At 39.6% G+C, this 24,898-nt stretch overlaps 1 protein-coding gene across 1 annotated transcript; it reads right to left on the bottom strand.

Moving 5' to 3' along the window:
• Positions 1 to 5,259: 5,259 nt before the first annotated feature.
• AP1AR (adaptor related protein complex 1 associated regulatory protein) lies at positions 5,260 to 24,335 on the bottom strand (the record flags this gene model as incomplete). Its single annotated transcript, XM_081999481.1, has 10 exons — positions 5,260 to 5,525; positions 8,871 to 8,999; positions 9,857 to 9,930; positions 11,070 to 11,131; positions 14,317 to 14,415; positions 15,260 to 15,356; positions 16,271 to 16,296; positions 17,143 to 17,169; positions 18,792 to 18,840; positions 24,259 to 24,335. The coding sequence occupies 10 exons, from the start codon at positions 24,333 to 24,335 to the stop codon at positions 5,260 to 5,262; spliced, it is 906 nt and encodes a 301-aa protein (XP_081855607.1).
• Between the last annotated feature and the right edge of the window lie 563 nt (positions 24,336 to 24,898).

The raw sequence follows: 24,898 nt of genomic DNA, 5'->3' as shown, positions 1-24,898 counted from the left end.
CGGGGAGGAGGAGGCTGGATCCCATTTTGATCTGCACAACTTCCAAAACTGTCATCTCAGTCCACGGTTCTTGATGGTTCTTGCCGCTGCACATCAGTCTTCTTACCTGTTGTTTTCAGCGTAGGCACACCAGAACACAGTTTGTTCAACAGGAACAGATTCCTGCCACTGTCTTCACCAGGGCATACATGCTCTCCGATCACCGCTGTTTGCCACATAAATGTGTGGGAGACAGAGGGCCGCTCAAATCCATTGCAGCAGATTCACTCCGAGAACTGTGACCACATGCCTTGAAGGTGTACTTAACGGGCATTAATATAGAGCATGCAGAACAGTGTTTTAGCCCCCACACTGGTTAGCTAAGGAGGGACATAATGTCTTGCTGCATTTGTTATACTTTGTGCTTTGCTTTTGACATGAAATTCCAAACAGTATTTTCAAGCTGAGGTGGTAACTTCAAGATTTTACAGCTTAGAAACACTTTGTCAGCATAGTCCTTTAAGAAGTTAATGCTTTTATTAACATTGCAGTGAGATTTTTTTCTTTTATTTTTGAAATTAAAATAATTTTTTTTGCAAGTTAACTACTTTTGCTTGTAAGTGTAAATAAACAGTGATCACATCAGTAAAAATCCAAATAAATTTTGTAATAAAAGCATCTGGTTGCCTATAAGGATTTGCTGTCTTCCACAACTACAATCTAAAAGCATTTGTGGTGAATAAAATTATTTTCAGGACAATCCACGTAAGAAATTTTCACTGGCACTATTCTGGACTTCCTGAAAGTGGCATTGCTCCAAGATCAGAGTTGGCTAAAATACTTTCAGCAAGTTTTCCACCTCTACCCCCCCAGCCCACACTCTCTCTCAATTTTGTTTTCTTTTAAGTGTTTCTCAGGTTGTTTCTCTTAAGTTTTTCTTTGCTAGGGGCTCAGCTTTTCACTAGCACTTGTTTTCTGTCAAGTATTTTAGTTTGCTTGAAAGACGCTGGAAAGAATCAGACCAAGAACATCGGAGTTACCCATCTTACCATCCCTAATCATTAGGATGCATTTCACCATTAATCATTACAAGAAAAACAGAATTATAACTGCGGGGAGGACAGCTGAATTACACAACTTCAACCTGAGATTAGGTCAAACAACCACAAGTGAGAGAAAGTCACAGGAAAGGGAATGAAACTCAAGCACAGGCTTACGTAGGATTTCAGTTGTCTGTTCATCTCCTCCTTGCCAAAATACCTTGTTCCCATGTTTTCTGCTGTTTGAACTAGGCTCTAGTACTTACTTAACTTTTTATAGTCTTTGGCCTAGATGTGCAATTCAGGCGCCATCTTAGCACAAATGCCTTTGTTACACACCCAGCCCCTCAGCTTAACAAAACAAACCTGAGCAGGTATCACCGCGTCACCAGGCATGGTGCTACTGGTTGCACACTTCCAGTAGTTGCTGGCTGCTCTATGCTTTTCTATGCTTTTGACCTGAGCCTTCCTACTCTTTAATTAGACAGTGGCCAATACCTGCAAATGCAAGCTGTCTAGAACAAGAGAGCAAGATACAAATATAATCCGAAACAAGCTGTAACACATAAAAGCTTTTACATTAAATCCACCTCTCAGATAAAATGCATGGGATTTCTTACGTTCATCCCTCTTCCCAAGGGAGGGAGGGAGCATTAGGTTTTACGTTCCCAGTAAACAGCTCTGTTCCTATTAGTGCTCTTGAATTATTACAGATGACTTGCAAGTTCTTGTTTTGTACTGCTTTGGGCTTACAAAACAGGCTGCTAATAGTACCACTAAGCAGTGGTAGTATCCAATTTCTATTTGCTGGCCCCGTCACCTAAGACATTAACCTATAATCAGTCCCGTATTAATTGCTTAAACTTTCTGTGTAAGCTGTTTTAGGCTGTTCTCTAAAGAAAAAGCAACAACCCCAACCTCAAATTTTCAAGACCAATATATCAACAGAAGCATCTACAAGCAGTACTTACCCGAGAAAAATTTTCCATCTGGTCTGCAGAGTTCAGAGTGCTGCGTCTCAGTAGATTTTGTATTCCCTCTGTACAGAGGGGCTTTACGGATATCCACAGATCTAGAGTGGAGCAGTCCTTAAGCACATCTCCAGGAACCAGGAGAAAACCTTGAGAATGAAAAAAACACAACCCACCCCAAACCACAAACTACAGCAATATAAAGGCTTCCAAACCCTAATCATTTCTACAACAATATTTACCTGGGATAAGAATCAACCCCAAAAGACACATTAAGGAGGACTGTATCACTACATTGATTTGACCAGCAGAAGTTAATCTGACTGAAGAAGAGTTGTTTCAGTACAGGCATACCAGAACATACTTTATTCAACAGAAACAGATTCTGTATCCGCCTTCCCCGCCCGGCGCCAAGCATATACTGCTAACTTAACTGTAAGAAATGCCACAGACACTAAGGCAGCTAGCATTTTTTGTAGGTTTTTGCTTGGCTCAGCTGTCCTGGTATTCACAGTTATGGAATACTAAAAGACAGTGCTGAAACACTAATTTTATGCTTAACCAAGTAATCTGAACAGACTGCCCAAATAGTCACCGTCAAATGATTTTATACGCGCCAATGGTTCAACGGTAGCGTAGAAACGTCTGTATAACCGGTACATGAACAACTTAGTAAAACGCTTCCCTGGAATTAAATGGTTTTCTATTAAAAACACCATATTTCCTATATACAGGTACAATTGGCTAAGTCGAGTCCAATGGTGCACTAGCCGAGACAGACAAGACAACAGGGAAGCTGCCTGCATCCCGCAGGGAAGGTTATCTTACCTCGAAAGTATGAGGGTAAGGGCTCCACGCTCGAAGTTCAAGTCTTCCATTATCACGGCTTCTTAGCGCGTCCCTTCCAAAGCGACAGGTCTCAAGAAGGGATGCTGTGGGATTCAGTAGTTAAAGACACAGCTGATTATTTAGTAAAACCTTCCTTATTTAGCCGACACATAGGTAATTTCGGGTAACGTTTTAACAATTCATCTTCACACAGTGCTTTCCCTATGCATGATGCGGCAGCCACAAAACCAGCAACAGATAAAACACTGCCAAACGTAAGACTGCCTGAAAATTTTAATCACTTTTAAATTTGTACAGATACGCATTTTACAGTACTGTTGAATTGTTTCACATGAGCTGTTTATATAGTATTTCGATTGCTTAAATGTCCACAATTATTGACCAAAATTTCTTAAGTCACTCAGTGTGGCGCACTGAACTCTGAAAAGCCAGATGCCATGAGCCATGGCTACAGAACATGCCCATCACAGTAAAAGCCTTCAGAGGGAATCAGCTTCATTTTTCCTAAGCCCTTGTTCATTCTACAAGCAGGACTGTCAGCTAGTTCACTTCCACAAAACATGGTCGGGACAAGTTAACCTCAGGTTCACTGGTTAGGAAAAGCAGTGACCACGGCAGGGTAAGTTACAGTTTCAGCAGGTAAAAAACATGTTATTTACATGTTGAGAAAGTTGCCTTTGCTTCCATAGGAATATGCTCTACAAATAAATGTTCAGGAGAAGTTAGACAGTAGTAGCTTATGCCAAACCAAAAATACACATTTGATGTGTACAAATTTTTAAAGATTACAGGCATTGCAAATGTAGATATTACATTAAAATATTTTCAATGACATAGCTACAATTCAAATTAAGAAATGGAATGTTATCAGCAAGATTTATCTGTTCATTGGTGTTGATATTTGTACATACTTAATCCAAGTGCGCAGTATTTTTGTTCAAGTTGTCATGAAGAGGACCACACTGCAGTGACCCGAATGTCATAAACAGGCTCAGATGATCTCTAACAGTGACACAACTTTCACCGGCAAATTCAGTTCTTCCAACGATGCAGGTTTACTGCTTAGCACAGCCTGTTGCTTCTACTCCACAACGGCGAAGTTACCCCCCGTCCCTCTTTTTTCAGGGAAGAACAAGACAGCTACGCAAAATAACAGTAGAAGAGAATGGCTTTACTGAAACTTTATGGAAAGCTTGAGATCAACAAGTTTTCTGCACGTTCTCTTCAGTGAACTTTTTCTTTTTTAAAGTAGCATAACTTACATGAAGTATGTGGGGAGACCACACAATACATTACACCAGATCTGCAGTAACTGCACACCTCCTTGAATTTCAGTCCATCTTAGCAGTATTAACCATCCAGTTTAGAGGCACGGGAAAGCTAGAGCACTTCAACACACCGTTTTGTAACTTGAACTTTTTTTTTTTTTAAATGCAGCTGTAGGAATTCAGTCTTTAGGTTCTTTTTTTTCTCACCCCATCAGCAGAGCAATCATCCCTCCCCCAGTTTGCTCAGAGAATGTTGCTTTTCAGTAATTCTTCCAGTCGAGCTGAATTCTAAGTTTTCCACATCTAAATAATTTTAAGAATATTAAGAATTTAATGTAGTAACAGATGTCGGTCTGTTCGGAGGGGCAGGGAAATCAAGACTTTGGTCCTCCCAATTCTCCACTAGATACTGGTTAAAATTTCCAGTTTGACGCATAAGGAATTTTTATAGTTGTTTGTCTATGTAGCACACACTTACTAAGTCTGGCATATTATACAAGACAATACCTTACCTAACCTGATGATTTATACTATGTTTATTGAGGTTAACTGTGCTTAACATAAAGTAATTAAAAAAAAAGGGGGGAAAGAGGACAACAGAAGGCTAGGAAGACTAAAAGCTAGACAGGGAAAAACTGCAATTTACCACATCTGAAACTCATTTTGCAGCTGGCTAAGTACACCCCCTAAGTAGCTAAAGAACAAGTCAAAAAGAACATACTGGAAATAAAATAAATTTAACATTATTTTTCTATATTCAAGTATTAGATAAATTACATAAGACTGTTTCCGAGATGTTAGGCCAATGATGAATTTTAAAAACAAAATCAGTAGAAACATCATCCAGAAAAAAAGGCTAGTTAAAATATAGATATGTCAAGCTATGAAGCTTAAGTTAGTGCAGATAATTTTATATTAAATCCCAATATCCAGAAATATACACAATAGAATCATCGCAGTTTTCATAAAAGTTTAGAAGGTAGATGATAAAATTGCACTTAATTCTGAATTAATTCAGATAGCAAGTCATTCCCATTCCTTGCCAATCAATTTGTACGAAAAAGGGAACCATGTTAGAAAAGAGCAAACTGGTTTTCTACATTCTATTTCACTTTCCAACATTTGGTCATAAGCAAGGGCCACGCAGTTCCACTACCTGTCTTGATGATCAGACTCAGATATCCTTACATCTGATGCAGACAAATCTAATACAGGATTTACAAATCCAGCGTATTCTGAATTGCCATTATCATCCATTTCAGCACTAACAAAGTCATTCTCCCACTCCAAGCCATTAGAATCGTCAGAGGCCGAAGCTGGATTACTCCCCGTCTTCTTGCTATTAAATTTCAGTGCCGCCCGGAGTATATCTTCTTCCGTTCTGGAACGTTCTCTCATTGGAATCATTCTGTTCATGCCTGCAATTTAAGACAAATTTTTGAGAAAGACATCATTTTGAAGGAAGTGCCTTTAACATTTATGTTAGAGCATTAGAAGAAATGACAAGAATGCTTTAGAGATTCAGACTCTGGTAATTTCACTCCTGAGCATCACCGTTTTGTTTCTGGTCGTGAGTGTTCACGTGAAATCCATAGTTTACAGTCAGTTTTGGCTGTAATACTCCTGTTACTGACAAACAGATGAAAAATCATCACATGAAACATTTTAAACAGCAGCTATAATTTAGATAGATATTGGATGTTTTTGTCTAGGAAAGGTCTTGAGTTTGTCTGAAAAGGCACATTTAATTTCACACCAGATAAGGCAAAACATTGGTCAGAAAACTGCACAAAGATGTCAGAGATGCTTTTTGTCAGTAATTACTGACTGTCTCATGGTGTATCAAAACCCTCCCACAGCACTGGAAAGGAAAAAGGGGAGGATTTACGATACTCTTCTAACTCACTGGACCCCTCGTACATTCTTAAATGAATTCCCCTTTTAAATGTGAAGTAGCTAGCTAACTAATTGATTATAATTAAAAAGTTACATACTGGAAGTGAAACACACAACTTTTGGTGGATGGGGGAAGCCACAGGAAAAAAAACAAATATCTAAGAGGTAAATATTTCCCTTCATCAGACTCAAATGATAGATTTTTCTGTTAATGTTTCATAGGTCTTTCAAAATGTAACTATGTTCAACTTCATTATTCCTTTGGTACCAATGGCTCATTGAAGCTATCGTCCACCTCAAGATACACTGCCAAAAATACCAATACAACATTAGTACTACAAGTTCCTTGTGTGTTATCTGTACCTGACCCCAACGAATGAAAACAGAATCACTGTATCAAAAAAATCTGTATTTAATCCAGGACAGTTACCATTTCCATTTTCTCCTCACAGCACTTTTCTTTCTGTAAAATACTCTTTATAAACTGTAACATTGCAGGGCACAAGCTATGCATCTGCTGTGCTCAGACAGCTCCAATCCACAATCCCATTTCAGTACTACCAGTACATAACAATTATGATTCTATAATTAAACACTACCATTAGTAGTACATAACCACGCCTAGTTCAGGATCTTGGCAGTTCCTGTTAAGAACCTCCTAATTGGGCAACTTTTCAGTCAAGCAGCATCATCTTTTAGTTACTACTCTTAGTTGTTGGGTTTTTTAAAACGCTAATACCCTTTTCAAAACACTGGTTCTTCTGGACTTTGTATTCAGTCCCCATACAACTTGATTCACTAATAGTAAAAATGTGTGACTAGACCTTAAATTAATATCCCAGATCACTACACCCACACACACGCTCTTACATCCCCATCGTAGATTTTCGACAGCACACACAGTAACGAAACCTCTTACTCTGAGCAAGCAGTCAACCCCTTCAGGGAGATGGTTTTAGTGTGCTTAAGTTGGGCCAGTTCTACCAAGAATGGTTAAAAACTACTCAGAGTCCTCGCAATATTGACTAGGACTTCTTTCAAATGACCACATAAGCACAAGCCATCTTCCATAGATATCTCACCATCTCTTCCGCTCAGGATCCGAGGTTGCTAGGGAGAACAGATGCTCTGCCATCACAATGACCAACTCAAACATTATTCCCCTTTGTATAGCACAGGCTAGCAGGAATCAGAACGGGAACTACGCAGTAATTATGTTCTCTACATTTTTTAGCACTTCCCAGCACTTACTATTTAGTTACCTCAAAACCAGATTAATAATTATGGCTAAGTCAACGTGAAAGTAGTAAGAGAACAATGAATAGCAAACATCACAGACTGTTAACTCTCTACTCCAAATTAATTTCCCAATTACAAGGATAATACAAGCCCGAATACAAGCTGAAAGTGGGTTGTGGCAACGTAGGTGTTGGTTTCTTTTCCCAACTAACTAATGATAGGACGAGAGGAAATGGCCTCAAGTTGCACCAGGGGAGGTTTAGATTGGCTATTAGGAAAAATTTCTTCACCAAGGGGGCGGTCAAGCATTGGAACAGGCAGCCCAGGGAGGCGGTGGAGTCACCATCTCTGGGAGTGTTCAAAAAACATGTGGATCTGGCGCTTCAGGACATGGTTTAGGGAACATGGTGGCATTGGGTTAACGGTTGGACTTGATGATCTTGAAGGTCCTTTCCAACTTAGTGATTCTGTGAATGCAACAAGACCCTCCACCATGCCAATGAACAAGATAATTTCGCATGCGGGTATGCTTGGTAAAGACTGAATCTTGCTCTCATCTGGTTTTCAGTAGTTATTTAGAAATATGTTACATTAACCTAGGACATCAGAGAGGGGCGACAACTCAACCTGCAGAAAGCAAAGAATGCTATTTTCCCATTTCTTAAGGACAGCATAGACTACAGAGTTCCCAGAACACTGTTTCTGCACTGGTGCTAGTGATTCTCAAAGTAAAATCCAGTGTACTTTAGCATGCATGATCCTGCCCTAGCTGCAGTTCCTCTAGAACGCTAACAGCTCTTGCACACACTAGCTATAAAAAAAGATGCTGGGTATTTCTAGGGAAATCTGTGAAAGTCCAAGTCTTTCAAAACAGGTTTCTCAACTAGATGCTTTAGTGCTCTTGACAGTGCTGAACATTTAAACTACACACAGACTGTCAAAAACCCCCAGTCTATTAAAGCAAAAAAAAAATTCTGCTACGCATTGGCTAAAAGAAATCCTAGCTTATTTTTGGCAAGCTTCGAGAGCCACGGTCTCAAAATTTTGGATTAACTCTGAAACAAAGACAAGAGCTTTTGCAGATTTACTACACAGAACAGAAAGGATTTTTAACATAGAGCAGCAGCAATTAGGACAGTTGGATAGGTCTGCATTCCAGGTGAGTATCTAAGTTTCCAGCAGAACTTGCAATAAAAGTAATAAGGGTTTAATGAAACAATGCCTCTCCAAATACTTCAGCGAGAGACTCCTGTCCAACTTCCACACTTTAAAACAAGGACAAGCTGTTCCTTCTGCTACTGTCTCACAAGAGGGCAGCATTTCTTTACCATTAGTTTTATTGTGCGTTTACAAGTCCGTTCCACAAAATGCAGGAAAAGACATTTACTGAAGGATCCAAAGAAGTTAATTCCTTTACTGGACAGATAACTACATTTATCAAAATAAGCAATTTTCTAGGTAAAAATAATTTACAGTTTAATCATTACATACTTGACAGAAATTCCATCAGAATTAAGTTTTAAATCACGTTCCCTTTTGAAAACAACAAATTTACAATCAACATAGCTTAAACTGTCAGAATTTTTAACTTGCAAGTACAGAATGAAACTGAATGGCAGACTAAATACCTTCTTCATCTTCCCACTCTAAATCTAATGAAGTGCTGTCATCATTTCCGCTTGTCGATTTTGTTTTGGTCATTAAGTCACAACTGCTCTCTGTGTTGGGTGTCAGCACTGTAGCATCGGATGAAACTCCTATATAGAAAAAAGTATTTTTAATTGATAAATATACTTGAATTTGAGGTTCAGTATGCAAAACTAAACTTTCAAAGAAAGTTTTTATTGTGCTATTTGAGGCCTTCAAACCTCTGGAACATTTGAAAAAGCACTCCATCACTTCAAAGAGTATACAGTAGCTTTTTAATAGTCAACATCACTAAGATACTACAAGAGGACATTTAGCAATACTATCTAATTAGAACTATAGAAGAATTTAGTAAGCTGTAAGCTGGAATTGTGTGAAGACTTAAAAAGAAAAAAAATTAAAACCCCCCAAAAAACCAAAAGCCAACCCGCCCCCCAAAAAAACCCCAAACTACAGGCAGTGTTTCCCAAAAATTACCATCAGTCCTCCAACTTCTTAGTGACTATCACGTACTGTCATCAAAACTTATGGATATAAGTTCATAAAATTGTTTTCCTCTGAATTGTTAGTGGAATTTTTAAAAATAGGCAGCCAAGTCCTCTTGCTCTTAATTAGAAAAAAATAAACCATTATTATGATTCAAATTATTCTGCTGAGATATGGTTTAAAAAACAGCTATACACACACTGCATTGATGTTGCTTCCACAAAAATAGGTGGAAAGCCTTAATAAAATAAAATCCATGCACAGGACTTGTTTGCTTACAGAACTTGCTTTTGAGAACTGGAATGGCTGCAGCACAAGTTGTATATGCGATGTTTTTCAAACACTTGAAGCATCAGGGATTAGAGCGGAAAGGAATTCTCTTTCAGATTTTTTTTATACAGACTATGTATACACATTTTATACATGGGCTCCTCAGAGTCACTTAACATTTCGAGACATGCATAAGAAAAGGAAGACTTACTACTACTTCGAAAAGCTTCATACTGGAATTTTGTATTTTTTAAGAAAGAATCAAAATCTTCCTCTGCCACAGAGCTGTAAGAACAACGCATGTATTGGTTTTAGCTGTATAAACCTTTACGGATGCCATAAAAGAGATGTTAATCCACATGCCCCCCAGTTCCATGCTACAAAGCACTTAACCTTTAACTAAAATCTTTATAAAATGATCTACAAAATGCCTTTCCATGCCTACTCATCCTATCTTCTCCCAGTCTCAGCTTCTGCTCCATTTTTAGTAGTATTTTCAGTTAAAAATTAATTAACTTCTGTCACAGAACTCTTCCCCTCTCGTCCTTTGCCATTTTAGATAATGCCTCCTTAATTTTCAATTCCTTTTTTAACTAGTGAAAAATCTAACTAAAAACCTAAGTTTTTTAACTAGTGAAATCCTGCTACTGCAGTCTTTTGTTTCTAAAATCTGGCCAGTTCCCACTCCTGGCATAAAACCTCAGCTTTCACAACTCCTTTTTTAACTGTACTTCCCTAACTCAGAATCCCTCCTATCCCCCTTCTCTTCCATTCAAACATAGGTGTTTGATTTTAGAGCTTTTTCTAAACTCAAATACCCTTCCCCAGTAAATCTCATTGGGGCTTTTTTAATGGGTTGGTTTTTTTTTTTTTTTCCCTTAACACTGAACAGAGCTGATGAGAGTGAAGAGAAATAAATGAAAAATGTTGATGAATAAACAGGCAGACTATATAAACCCTTCGATTCCCCATTTGATTAGTATGTATTTTTTCTGGGCATTTCAAAGAGGGTTCCAAATAATAAAAATATTTTTATATTGGCTGAAATTTTACATATAAACATCTTTTTAATATAAAACACTACATTTTCTATGTGCATATATAAAAATGTATATCATATTAGTAGCTGGGAGCACGTTCCATTTTCTATGCACCAGTCTAATAACTACAGTGAAAACCAGAATGAATGCAATCTACCCTCTGCTTTTGCAGATTAATGGTACCCAGTTTGCATTCAGTAACTATTCAGTGCGAATAAAACGACAAATGAAAACAAATCTGACCCAGAAATGCTGCGTATGTTAAGGTTTGAAAAACGTGAAGTTTTGGTTTGTTTGTGGGTTTTTTTTGTGAAGGGGAGATGAGGAACAGGAGTAAAAAGAGTCACGATTCTCAATTATCATTAATTCAGTTTTATATCTTACCTCTGATAGTCTCCATTATTAACTGCATGCGCTCTCTGTGTTATCCTTTGCTGTCTACGTTGCTATCGAAAGAAGTAAATTGTTGAAAAGGCTGAATGCAATCACTCAGAGTAACATACTCAATACACTAAGCATTCTCTTAACTGTGGCATTAGAAGGAGCACTGTCCTGGTCCTTGGAGCAGTCTAAGTATAACTCAGGAAAAGACTGACTTTCGTTCACATAAAGATCAAATTTTATGATACTGAAGGGACCGTTACGTGCAAGTGGTGCTGTTTTTAATCTGAGAAATCTCTCCGTTGAAAAGAAGGTAGCTTTGTGAATAGAGCTCTCAACATTGTAACCTATTTCATGCACCAAAAAAAGTAAAAAAAAAAAGCATCTGTTTGCCTACACGTGAACACCACCTCAGTCACGACTGCATCTGTCCTCTTCTCTATTGTCTTCTCTTCTTAAGCCATGGCTATTTTCAATGCACAACTAACACCTGGGTTACGTTTGGCTTGTTTTGCTCTGTGCGCAAACAACAGTCAGCCTACCATTTCGAAAGAATTATTTCCTACGTGTCCTTCTATCCCTGCACAAAGCAATACCACCATCTCCTCCAGTTGCCTGTGTCAGCACTAAGTGCTTCATCTACATTAATAAGAGCTTGCTTGCCCTGCTGGGCCAAACGTTTTAATGCCTCTACACTCCTAAGGTAGAAAGCCTTCATGGTATCATTAGCTAAAAACAGAATGAAACATGCAAGACCCAAGCCATACATGCATTTATTTTGTAGTTACAAGAGGAACAACAGATGTCATGGAAGGAGGGTTCTGCTTAAGTTTTAGCATTTCAAAGTTGTCTCAAGCTACTCTTCCCTGCCTTGAAAAAATGAGAGCAAAAAAACTGGGCCCATCAACTATGTGGTTACAGGTAGATCAGTTATGAAGCTGTAATTGTTCACCACTCATGACAAAGACTAAGATAAAAATGTACGAGCTTGTTTTATAAACAAGTCTGATGTGTCTAGCTACTGTATTTTCGGGGGGGGGGGGGGGGTGTCATCTATTAGCAGCCTTAATGGATCTGTCCCTGCATAAGAAAAGCGGGGTAAATAAACCAGAATTTTTAACGTCAACTTTAAGTTCATCTAAGAATTGCTCTTTGCTGGGTAAATAGTCATGCAAGATAACTGCATTGGATCAGCTGGTATTTTTCAATCCCAAGATGATGATGGCTTCATTTCTTGGCACACTCTCCATCTTGGGTATTTAAATAAGAATCAGAATAAGCAGGTTAAAACCAGTAAGAAAATGAAAGGTCTAGAGGAAGTAGAAATATAACATAATAGCAGTTACAGGTGAGAAGACTTAAGTAGGCAGGGAGAAGGAGACAAGAGTTTCTTAGAACATAGTTAACAAGTCTGTAAAAATCTATTACTGACATTTGCAACAATTTTCTTTGAAGATTCACGTACCTATGTAATATCAGATTCAAATTATCTACCCCCTTTGCCAGGTCACATACAAATATCTAGTACTGTAAGTTCCAAGATACACTCATAGTAAAATTCTCCACTGTTACAAACCCTGCCATTTAGCAGGGCAACATCAGCAAGCCAAATTAGTTTTAACTGGATGCCATTCTTGAATCAAAAAGCCATTTTCTCATTTAGAAGACTTCTGCCCACAAACAGCGAAGAGACAATTATGTATTCAAAAATGGCTTCTAGTTTATTTAGAAAGGTTAAATGCTTGATGCGTATCTACACAAAAACACTTCCTCAGAAATCCTTATGGGGCTTGGGGGGTTGTTTGTGAAGGAGGTAAGTGGTACTAATTTTATGAGAGGAGGAAAGTAAAACCTCTGTAATGCATTCTATCTTTGGCCCTGACTAAAAGGAAGTGCATATTAAAAATACTGAAAGACAAGAAAAACAGCATTTCTGGCACAGAACTTCAACAAAAATAGTTAAAGCCATAAAACAATCTACTTTTGCTGACTTGATAGAGACTAAAAGTGTTAAAAAAAAGGAAAAGGCATGCAAAAAAAAGTCAGACAGAATTAACCCTCCCACACCAAATGACAAAAGGATAGAAAGAGAAATGTGAAATGAGACCTATACTTGGCAACATAAATATTAGATGAAGACCCAGTCATCACTATCAGTCTGGAAATAAAGAGCTTTCTGCTCAGTCCCTTCTGAACATAGACAATACTCCCCTAAACAACTCCCCTAAGCCTAGTATAGACTTGAGACTTTTTCCACAAATCTAAGTCTGAACTTTTGAAAATTTACTTCCAACTGAACACATATCTAGCGGACTGTTTTCCTTGAACATGCTACAACTGCAGCCATACACATTAAAAATGAACAGAGAGTGAAAAGTGAAAATGTTCTAACACACACATTTATGGCAACCTGAAATTTGTGTAAGAACACAGACTTTAATAGCTTATTAAGGTGGCAAAAATATTAAATACACTGATAATATCAAACTTTTTGAACCGCAACGTGAAAACCATCAGTGATAAATGCTGTCAGGATACAGAACAGCATCTGTTTTCAAAAAAGCAGGGAAAGCATAACGTGGTATTTGTTTTGCTTGACCAAGCTCCAAAAGCATGGACACCAGACACCTGAAAGTAGGCACAGCTATATAAAATGAAGACTACTGTTAAGGCATTGCTGCATTTTGGCTACTACACACACAAATCACAAAATGATAGAACAATTGAGGTTGGAAGGGACCTCAGGAGGTCATCTGGTCGAACCTCCTGCTCAAGCAGGGTCAATCGTAAATTCAGATGACTCAGAAACACGTATCCTCATGTTAACACAAACCACAGAGATAAGTAAGTGCACAAACATATAAAGTGCATTTTACAAGTGTAAATGGTGTCATAGCATGTGCTTAATTTCAGAGGTTTTTTTACTAGAAAGCCACCACAGATCACTTCACATTAAAGATCAGTAACTTTAATATGTAACATAAGAAGTCTGTTAAGCTAACTGTAGATTAAAATCATACATCTCTCATTCAAAATCTATGCCCAGCAACATAAGCTGTTTCAAACAATTCTGATCATTTTCAGCTGTTCCAGTCAGCTGTACTTTCAAATCGTGTATTTCTTTCTCTACTGGAATGTACAAGCCAAAGCCATTTCCTCATTATGTTTCCTGAGATTTAAAGGATATTAGGAAGGTCTGCATACATAGAAACAGAAGCTCTGATATATATTGGGGTCTTTTTCCCCTCACCTCCAAGAGCTTTTTCTGCTTTGCTGCCCTGGCTGCTTCACGTTGTGCAGCATATAAAGCCTCCTCTTCTATTCTTAACTTCTCCTCTTGTAAGGCTAACTGTATATAAACAAAATAGTAATGGTTAACAAAAGCAGAACCTGTCTATCTTCCTATGAATAAAGTTGTAAGTTCAATAAAACAAAAGAAGAGCTACTAGAAAACAAAAATAAAATAAAATAGACCATAGCTAAAACATTTTCCTTCATTAACTGAATCTAACAGCTTCCCCCCACCAAACATCCTAAGAAATTTAGATAACTGAGCATTACCCTATTGAATAAACATAATTACTAGTGAATTGCTGTAAATGCATATTGCATTTCATTATGAACTGCACAGTGAGAGACTTAAATCTTTTCAGTTGCCTATTTCATTAGTACGTCATTAAAAATAATTCTCAATTTCTACATCGTATTCCACATCATACTCCATTAATTGCTGCAACACACTAAAACAAAATGACAAATTACGGGTTTTTTTCCTGAAGAAAACGCTCTGGAAAAAAAACAGCACGAGAAACAATGAATCAAATGTACTCCCCATTCTGCCTTTCAGAAAAAAGAAAAAAAAAAAAAACAAACGAAAAAACCACCAAAAACAAATAACCCAAGCAATTAAAAAAATTCAAATTTAACACAAGTCCGTGAGAGCCAGCCTATTCGTTCAATTTTTCAGCTAGAAGCCTAGGAACCTATTAAAAAGAAGCAGTCTCTGATGCAAATGCAGCATCAAAAGTGCAGCAATCTCTTTGCTTATCTTGTAGACTAAAAAAAAAAATAAACTGATGAACAAAACCCAATTGTTCCATTCATGCGAATGGAATCTCCTTGTGTTCATGGCTGACCTTAACTACTTGAAAACAAAAACTATCCATGCCGTACTACCCATCGTAACTGCTTACCTCTGACTGAAGTTTCATATCGACGACTCTCTGCTTTTCAGCTATGGAGTCATAATGTCTGTCCTTTAAGTCAGCAATTTCTTCCTCAGTCAGAGGTCTAAAAGCATGGGAGAAACACAGACAGACTCCATCTATTATTTACGCACGACAAGCCTAGGTTGCACTTAAACGTATCCATATAGTCTTTCTCGACTGGTGCTTCAGCACCAATTCAACAGGCTGTGCTTTTGGCCTGCTCCTCCTACGAACAGAGTTCCAAAGTCCCAGTTTACCCAGGACAGTGCTGTCCCTCCTTACTCTTACAAAGCATTCTTTCTATCTTTATAGAAAGCATATTTTCAAAACACTGTTTGCTAACTGAACTACTGAAATACAAGGGTTATTATCGCTGCAGTGTAAATCTCACTTTTTTTCCTTACTTGTTTTGGTCCTCTAATTGTAAATTGTTCCACTTTCATCTGTTGCCTACGTTACGTCTACTTCTACGCATCTAACATTCAAGACCATAAAAGCATTATAATAATTATGATGTTTGCTACATCGCTTCTTTGCGATCATTGACAGGGAACAACATTTTTGGGAACTATCAAACTTAAGTAAGACAAAATGTCTAGAACTAAATAACCAAACTATATACTTTGGGGCCTTCATAAGTTTCCTATAGAGCAGACCTCTAAGTTCCTACTGCTTACATAAATACTAGCATGCTCACCACAGATTCACCTAGTTGTAGCACTAACAACCGTGTAACGTTAAATGCAGATCCTGGGAACAAGAATAAAGATTCTCTTTGCAACATACTGTTTTAAGTGTCTTGTACAGTTTTTGCATAACGCATTATCATCTAAACTGTTTTGACGTGCTTAACCCTTAAGTTTAGTTTGATGTGTATTCTTTCCACACATCTGACAACTAAAAAGACAGAAAGGGTTTTGACAGGAACTGTGAAAAATTTAATAGTCACAGTGGTAGAGCAGAGCGAAGGAGAGGTCCTGAATCTCAAAGTCTTACCTGTGACTGCTTCCTGGGCTTTCTCCCTGTTCAGAAAACAGAACAAAGTCTGAGTTTTTGAGAATCCTATCAATCAATCAATTTCAAGATGGAAAAAAAACCCCATGAAACCATAGTTTCTCCCATAGATTGATTTTACAAGAGGGGTGGGAAGGGGCAGGAAATCCCCTCTTTTCATTTGGAATGTAAAAAAAAAAAAGTATGTTGTTATGCAATCAACTGAAGTGGCTAAGTAAAACAAATAAGTACTCCCACCTGAAAAAAAAATTCTAGTGGTGTATTTCAGGAACAAAACTATTAGTCCTCTTGTTTTTAAATACAGGGCAGGGTATTTAAAATGCAATGTGTGTCCCACCCATTATCAAGCTGTATTAAATTTTTAAGAGTAAAGTTTTAAGGCTAACTTCAGTTTTCCTCAAGCGCTGTTCATCCAGTTCACCCATAACTGTAAAGACAGAGCACTCCCAAAACTCTCCTTAGCAAAGCAACCCAGGTCCATTTATGTTCTCAGATAGAGAGCATTTGCTGAGTCTTATAGAAGAGTTATACCAGGAGCAAGTTCTCCTTCACATCTTCCCCCCTACCTTTTTCCCCCCCCCTCGTTTTTCTTCTTTTTGCCTTCCTAATGTCCATAGTGCTCTCTTCCTCAAAGGGTTACTTTCCACACTCCCCCCATACCTGTCTTCTCTTAGGTCTTCATCTCTCCCAAAGTGTTAAATATTCATTCCTAGAGCAAGCAAAACTCCAAGGAAAAACACCTGCAATTTAAGTCTACAACATAGCACAAAGCGAGAAGATGATCCAGATCTGGGAACCATTTTTAAAGGCTGTTTAACGTTTAGGACGTTTAACATAACGATCCAGGCACCTACCTCATCACTTTCCACTAGGTTCTCAAACTGCAGAGAAAAAGCAGTAAAACATAACAAGTCACTAAACACATACAGCAAATATGATTACATATTTAAACACTACTCCAATGACAACAATGGGACTGTAATACCATTTATGAAAGCTCCTACTTCCAGCGAAGGTATTACTTGTAGAGTAGGACCTATCTTCTTACCAACATTTCTTTTCTTAAACATTACAGTCTCCTAAAAGGAGAAGAGTCTTAAGATAACATTCATGTATTGCACGACAACCTATGTTAGGGCCCTGATAAAAATGAAATCTCATTAGCTCATAAGAGTGCTAATAATTCTGTGCATCTGAAGCGTTATAATAAAAACAGCGGAAGGAACGGTACAGCTCTGACATACACCAAAGCACCCACTCAATTTAAAAATGCAGAAGGTGTAAGCGGTATAGCGCATGTAACCCCTACTTTGCATGGCAACTGCGATGCTTATCAAAAAGCATTTGAAGATGTACTTAATTTACAGAAAACAAGAGTTACTTTCTACCCAGAATTCTAAAAGCAAAGAAGCAACAACAGCCCATCCTCCCAGCTTTGCACCTAAGAAACTAAAGGTCAATAAAGGAAACATAATGCTTAATGTTAGGAAGCCCAAAAAAAAAAAGCCCAAACCGGGCAAGAATACACAAAGCACTCTCAGATGCACAAACTCGTCCAGCAGAAGTTCAGCTATCACATGAAAACAACGCAAATGGAAATTCTCCGTATTATTTTCAGTACGGTCATCTTACACGTGGGCATTACATCAAACATGGAGGTCGATACCTACGGCAGGACTGCTTATTGACCTGCGTACTGACTAACTGCTGTAAGCACAATGGGAATAACAATTTGGGAGGAGGACAGAAGCTTCTTTTCCCTATCGTATTTCTGCTGCAGGAACACACTCTCACAACTGGAAGTTGTGCGCCAAAACAGATTTCCCCCACTGTACACGTCTGCCCCCTTTCTTCAAAGCCAAAGCAGTGATTACAACTATTAATGTTATTCTCAGTAATGGGGGCAATCTGAAAGGTCTAGGACTTTTAGACCATAAGGAACACTCAGAAAAAGTAAACCAGGTTATTCTGAGAATCTCAGCTTGTACAAGTTAACCTTACAGTACCCTTGGCAAAAAGTGGTGATACTCGGTGGCCGAGAAAGGACCTCTGTAGTGAACAAACTGGACTACAAATGCAACTATAAAGTAACCTCATCAGATCCCAGTTTTTTTGTAAAATCAGATTCATGATCCTGCAATCTAGAACTAAGTATCCTGCACTTATACAAGCAGAAAAGAAAAATCACTCCCAACACAGCAGCGATGTAAGATGCGATAGGCAGACTTTAGAATGCTCTGGTGCCGAGTATCAGATCACAGCAGATACTTCTCTGCTTTCCAAGTGATAGATTGAAGTGAAATGATCTATTAATGTTCTGAGGTGCTGTAAGAACCACTAACTTGCCACCCAGTGCAGCATCAATTTTGTCTGGAATAACCCAAAATATTTCAGTGTACATAAACTGCAGAAAGTGTAAAAGGCATTACCAGAATTCAGCTTTTTCCACATTTTCTTTTCTTTAAAAAAAAAAAAAAAAATCACTAGAAATTTATGCACTCACCTCTATAGTGAAGTGTTCTCCTGTTGAACATGTTCTGAAATACTTTGATCTGGAAAAATAAGTCTATGGTTACACTACAGAATGGTCTTCAATTCACAGCAGAAGGAAAACAAGCCTGATAAATTTAAACAGCTTTTGAAACACGTTAAGTAAGTATAAAATAAACATAAAAATCTTCACGTATTAAATACATTAACTTGTTAACCTGCGCTCTGCATTGCTACGAGACCAGGGAGAGGCAACGGCACGTAAATATCTTCTACAGAACTAGAGAAAAGACAAACACCCTCAAGTGAAAAGAAGTCACTTATCAGGATGCTGGACTTGACATTTACAGATATTTAGCATGTCCTGCAACACCTTTACTACATTTTTCTCAAAAAACATTATTGCAGGCAATTTCTGAAAACGCTGTTGCTCATCACGGCACTTAACTCTTTACTACCATAGCATCTTGTACAACATCAGTGTTAAACCAATACATTTTATTTTGACAGTTTGACACAGCTAGAAGGTTGAACCTCGGAGAAAAATGTCTACAAAGAGGTCAAGACAATACTTTTCAACTGCAAAAAATTATTCACAGTCTGTAATTTTATACAGGGAATCAGTCTCCTCCTTGATCATTTCACTGTCTTAACACTGTCCTCTATGAAAAACAATACACTATTAAGTTACCTGAATACATTTTTATCTACTGAAAGAGGTTTGGCTATCATCCAAAAGAACATTCAAATGTACACCAGTGCTTCAGTACAACATCCATTCCAGCAAACTCTTAAAAACCAGAGTTTCCAGTTGCACGTGCTGACTGATAACCAGGAATAAATCCACAGCCTCAGGCATTTCTATGCTTATACAAAAGATCGTTCTGTACTTGTAACCAACACCTACTTCTACTATGCTAAAAGCAACACGCCAGCCAAAGCCTGAATTATTTTAATCATATCATATTTAATCTCCGTCATATTTTTCTTCGGAAGCCAGTTAGGGTACGTCTCCCCTGGCAACTTGTTGCGCAACCCACTACACTGCAGAGTCCTGGTCAACCTTTCCTTCCGTACAGCAGCGCACCTCGCTGCATACAGCTGCCACTGAAGAGCTGCGTCCAGTTGACTCATCGCTGTGAAACCAGCGGTGAAAGGCCGCTCGAACTCACGTGCTACATCGCAAGTACAACGGGGACACGTGGCATGAACGCTTCAAGTAATTTCACTGCTGCCCCTCTGTGTAACCTCTTGGTGTGCTGGAGCCAATGCCATTAACAATCTCAATTAATTAGTTACAAGAAATGGTTTCAGGACTATCTGTGTTGTTGACAAAAGCATGATTCCGGTTTACAGCATCAAACACTAAATAAATTGTGCTCAACTTTTACAAACACACGAACCACAGTCAGAGTAGTTGCAAGAACTGAACAGCAAACCTATAGAAAACTAAGACAATGCAGGGCAAGCTTACTAAATGTAATTACAAATAGCCTAACAGCAATGACACTTCAATAAAGTTCCACTCTTTCTGCTACTTCCTGAGCAGGGACTTAATAACAGAAGACCTAATTCCGTGCCGGAGTTTGAGCCCTTAAATCCCAGAGGAACGATGGAAGATTGAGGTCATTAGGGACAGAAATGGAAGACCCACCTACTTCACCCCCACACAGAACAACTTGAATGGAAATAAATTTCAGCTTTTATTATTCTCCTTTAAGCTCATTAAGTTTCATTATTTTCTAAAACAGACTCGAGAAACATTTAGGTTTGATAGGTACTAGCGAAAAGAGTTCAGCTAATAGGTCACAGGACCCAGACAGTCTGTCAGATCAATCCTGAAAGAGCTAAAGCTATTTAAGATACTAACTTTTCAGCACTCCATACATATATATGCTTTATCCTCCTTTTATGCAAAGTCATGTTAACATCTCTTATTTAAAAAAAAAAAACCCCAACCAACTTATACAGCTTATGTGCGGGGGGAAAAAAAGTCACTAAAAATGAACATTTCATCTATTAAAACCAGGGCATGAGTTAAAATTACTTTTTCCACACTAGTGATGAGAAGGATTGTTTCCCTTTTGCTACATGATAATCCCTTCCAAATTAACCAAACAAATAACCTACAGACAAATTACATTTATTCTTCTCTCTCTTCCATCCCCCTCCCTTCTTCGATACACTCCATTAGAAGTAAAAAGGAATACTTATGGTCAAATACAGTGACAAATTAGCTATGACCTGCTTTTTAATTATGGCTGCAACTTGTAGTACTTCGAGCAAAACTATTTCAGCTGAAACATAAGGAGACTCCCTAAAAAAAAAAACACCTACCAAAGGGAAGTTTGTATTTTTACAGAAAGTTAAACTTACACTACACTAAAGGAGGTTTTGGTGTTTCATTTCTCTCTACATGTGCTCAACATGAATTCCAAAAGCATTGCAGTAATTCATACATAAATTTCCAAGATTTTAAACACAATTCCAAGCAAACGCAACTTATAACAAGCATTTCAAAATCCTGCAAGATTAAAACCTGTATACTTAATTATTTAATTCAGAGTTTTTTTCTCACAGTCAAGTCTTGGAGAATCTAAGAAAAACTAAGCAATGGTCAGGGAGGGTGGGGATTATCTGGGTCATTAATCACAATTAACTTGATAAAATACATTATGCTCTTCCAGAAGTAGCCAAATCTGCAAAACTGGTAGCAATCTAACTTGCAAGCTCGTAATTTATAAGACACATTTTACAGTTTTGTTTTTAATACAATTCCCTACCCCTCCCACCAGACAGTGGAAGGAAAATACGTAAACTGCTCAACACCCCAGTACTGTTCTGGAAACTACCAGCACAGCCAGAAAACGAAGATGATCTGAGACGTATGCCAGCTACCTGCAAGAAGTACCGCTTATGATCTTTTTTTTCATAAATTGATCACTGCATGTGATATTCCAGGGTCAGGTTTCAAAAGAAAATCCAAACAGGTGCAGCCCCTTCAGCTGGAAAAGTCCGTTTTCGGGACTGTCGTTTCATTTTTTTTGTAAGACTCTCCCTACAGGCTATGTAACACCTGAAGTACCTAACAGTTTAACACTACAACAGCAGACAGCTTTATTGCACTGGTAAGGACAGTCTGATGTTGGGAATAAGAGAAGCAATACACATATGTATGAGTAGCTAAGCCATCACAGCAAACAAACTTCTCCTTTGAGAGTATCCTCACACAAATTTCTTCATTAATTCCCTGCCATTTAAGAGAATGGCATTTCTCATAATTCTGTGCATCGGCAGTCATATTTGCCATTCTAAAACCCAAGCAAGCAGTAAGCCAATAGTTACGTGAGAGGCACCGAAACACACAATAAACTCCAGCGAGTAAGCCAGTAACTTTAGCAACAGCCTGTTGAAAACCCGTTGGAGACTATGAAACGGTGCGGCAGGAAGCCGACAAACACACACCAAAACCAAGTACGAGAACAGATGACACTGCGAACGCCAATTAATATGCAAAAGGCTAACAATGTATTGCAAACATACAGGAGAAAAAAAAGAATACAAGGGGGAAAAAACCCACAAATATAGGTAACAGTCACTTTAGACCAGAGGGAAAGAGAAAAGACAACTGTCTATCTAGAATTTGCTGCTATAGCCAAGACAATCTTGTGCCTTTTCAGACCCTGTCTCCTATCCAAGCGCTCTTAAGTCAATTAAAAGTAGTTGGGGGCCAGGAGGAAATAAAAAAACAGAGAGACCCCACAACCAAAGCAATACTTTAGAGGTTAACTACACGTTGACAGAGACTTACAGTCACTACCCTCGACCGCTAAAAAAAGGGTATTAACCTATGAGCAGAGACTCAGCAAAAAACACATGTGAAGCAAGAACCTTTCAAGTATGACCTATTTTTGTCAGAGTATAGCACATGAACCAGCTACTTAAGTGCCAGCTGTCCAGGCATTTCATATATTCTCACACCCTCAGCTAGAAAGTACTAAGAATACAAGCAGGTATCTTCCATGCACGCTGTCCTGGTCTTTCACCCATTTCTCTGAAAAGTATTCCTAAAAGGTCTTCAGGACAAGCAGAACATTAGACTCATCTGCCAGAGCTGAAGACAAATAAAAGGCCTTGAGTTTGTGACACATAAAATGCACAGCATGTCTGTGTAGAGCACCTTCAACCATAATAAAACAGTCACTTACTCTTGACATCTAAGTAGCAAATAGTGGTAAGCATATGGAAGAAAACCAAGTTCTTGTACAGGTATGCCTCCTTCCCCTGGTCGTACCCTGCTTTTCTATGAACTGGTTGTTGCAGAACAAAAGACAGAGTACACATTTACAAGATACACAAAAACTTCTTCAGATTATTCTACTACTCATTTTCTGTAGTAGTCACCCTTTATCCCAGCAGGGTCTCAGCCTCTGACTCACAGAGCAGACAAGATCACATTCCAGAAAACATCAGTGTTCTTCAATAGAATAGCTTGGTTTGGAAGGGACCTTTTAAAGTTCACCTAGTCCAACCCACCACCATGAGCAGGGACATCTTCCACTAGACCAGGGTGCTCAGAGCCCCGTCCAACCTGACCTGGGATGTTTGCAGGGATGGGGCATCTACTGCCTGTCTGGGCAACCTGGGCCAGGGTTTCACCACCCTCCTCATGAAAAATTCCTTCCTTAGATCTAGTCTGAATCTGCCCTCTTTTAGTTTAAAACAGTTAGCCCTTGTCCTATCGCTACAGGCCCTGCTAAGAAGTCTGTCCTCATCTTTCCTGTAGCCCCCTTCCAGCCCTAGCAGCTGCAGGAAGGTCTCCCCGGAGCCTTCTCTGCTCCGGGCTGAGCCCCCCCAGCTCTCCCAGCCTGTCCTCCCAGCAGAGCTGTTCCAGCCCTCGGAGCATCGCTGGGGCCTCCTCTGGCCCCGCTCCAGCAGTTCCATGTCTCTCCTGTGCCGAGAGCTCCAGAGCTGGAGGGGAGGTCAGAGGACATCAGAATAGAGGGGCAGAATCTCCTACCTCGACATCTTTGCACAAACACAGCAGCCTCCACAGATTTTGGCAAGTGACCTGAAAAATCTTTCCAAACTTCTTCTGGAAAAACAACCCTGGAAGATGGCTAAGGAGCACGAATGTCCCAGCGGTGAGACAACTTAACCCAATCCCTGGAAGCGTGTGACCATCAACCGTGGAAGGTGTCAAATGAGACCATGAGGCGACATGTCTCCACCTCACCTACTGACCCACCTCACCTCCATGTTGAGACCCACACCGGGCACCGCAACACCTCCTCTGCGTGTCCCAGCCCCAAAACAACCCACGACCCGTTGTCAGAGGGACGAGAACCAACCGTCCCAGGACCCTCCAGCCCATCGAAGACGAAGGAGGAGGAGGAGGGGGGGGAGGAAGGCGGAGCCGGGCGGGCTCAGCACCTCCCCGCCCCGGGGAGGGGAAAGGGGAAGCCGCGCTGCCCGCTTACCCTCCGCCTCGCTGGAGCCGGCCGGCTTCCCTCCTAAAGAAGAGCCCGCAGCACCACTGCGCCCAGCAATTCCCCATCGCATCCTGGGCAGCGGCGGCAACGTCGTCTCCTCCTCCCTTCCAAGGCGGCTTCAAACCTCCTCTGCCATCAAGGACCACGAAGGAAAAAAGGAGGAAGCGAAGAAAAGAAAGACAAAGCGCAGTCGTTGACCCTTAATAACAAAAGACCGGGTGACGAACGGAGATTCCGCGCCCACAGCCTCATGGCCGCGGCCGCTGCGCAGAGGCGGATGCCGCATGCCCCGACCGTTGGTACCGCCCTCGGCGGCGGCGGCGGCGGCCCGCCCCTTCCCGGGCGCTGAGGAGAAGGCGGTGGCGGCGGTAATGGCGGCCGGGCGCGGCGGCGGTGGCGGCCGCCCGCTTCGCCTCTCCCCCTCCGCCCGCTCGCCTAATACAGTTTTAAAAAGACCATAATCCTTTCAAAACCGGGAAAATTTTGACATTTCTTTTTAAGGGTCGTCGCCAAAAATATTTCTTTCCCTGGCTGGTGTCATCTCAAGGGAAGAAACGTGACGGGAAAGGCGGGATCGGCTTCTGCAAGTGTCGACTAGGTAGGACAAGTCCTGTGTGAAACGGGCGTT

This window comes from Phaethon aethereus, assembly GCF_964289735.1.
Source record: "Phaethon aethereus genome assembly, chromosome: 4".
Lineage (NCBI taxonomy): Eukaryota > Metazoa > Chordata > Aves > Phaethontiformes > Phaethontidae > Phaethon > Phaethon aethereus.
This window is presented reverse-complemented; position numbering and strand designations above follow the sequence as displayed.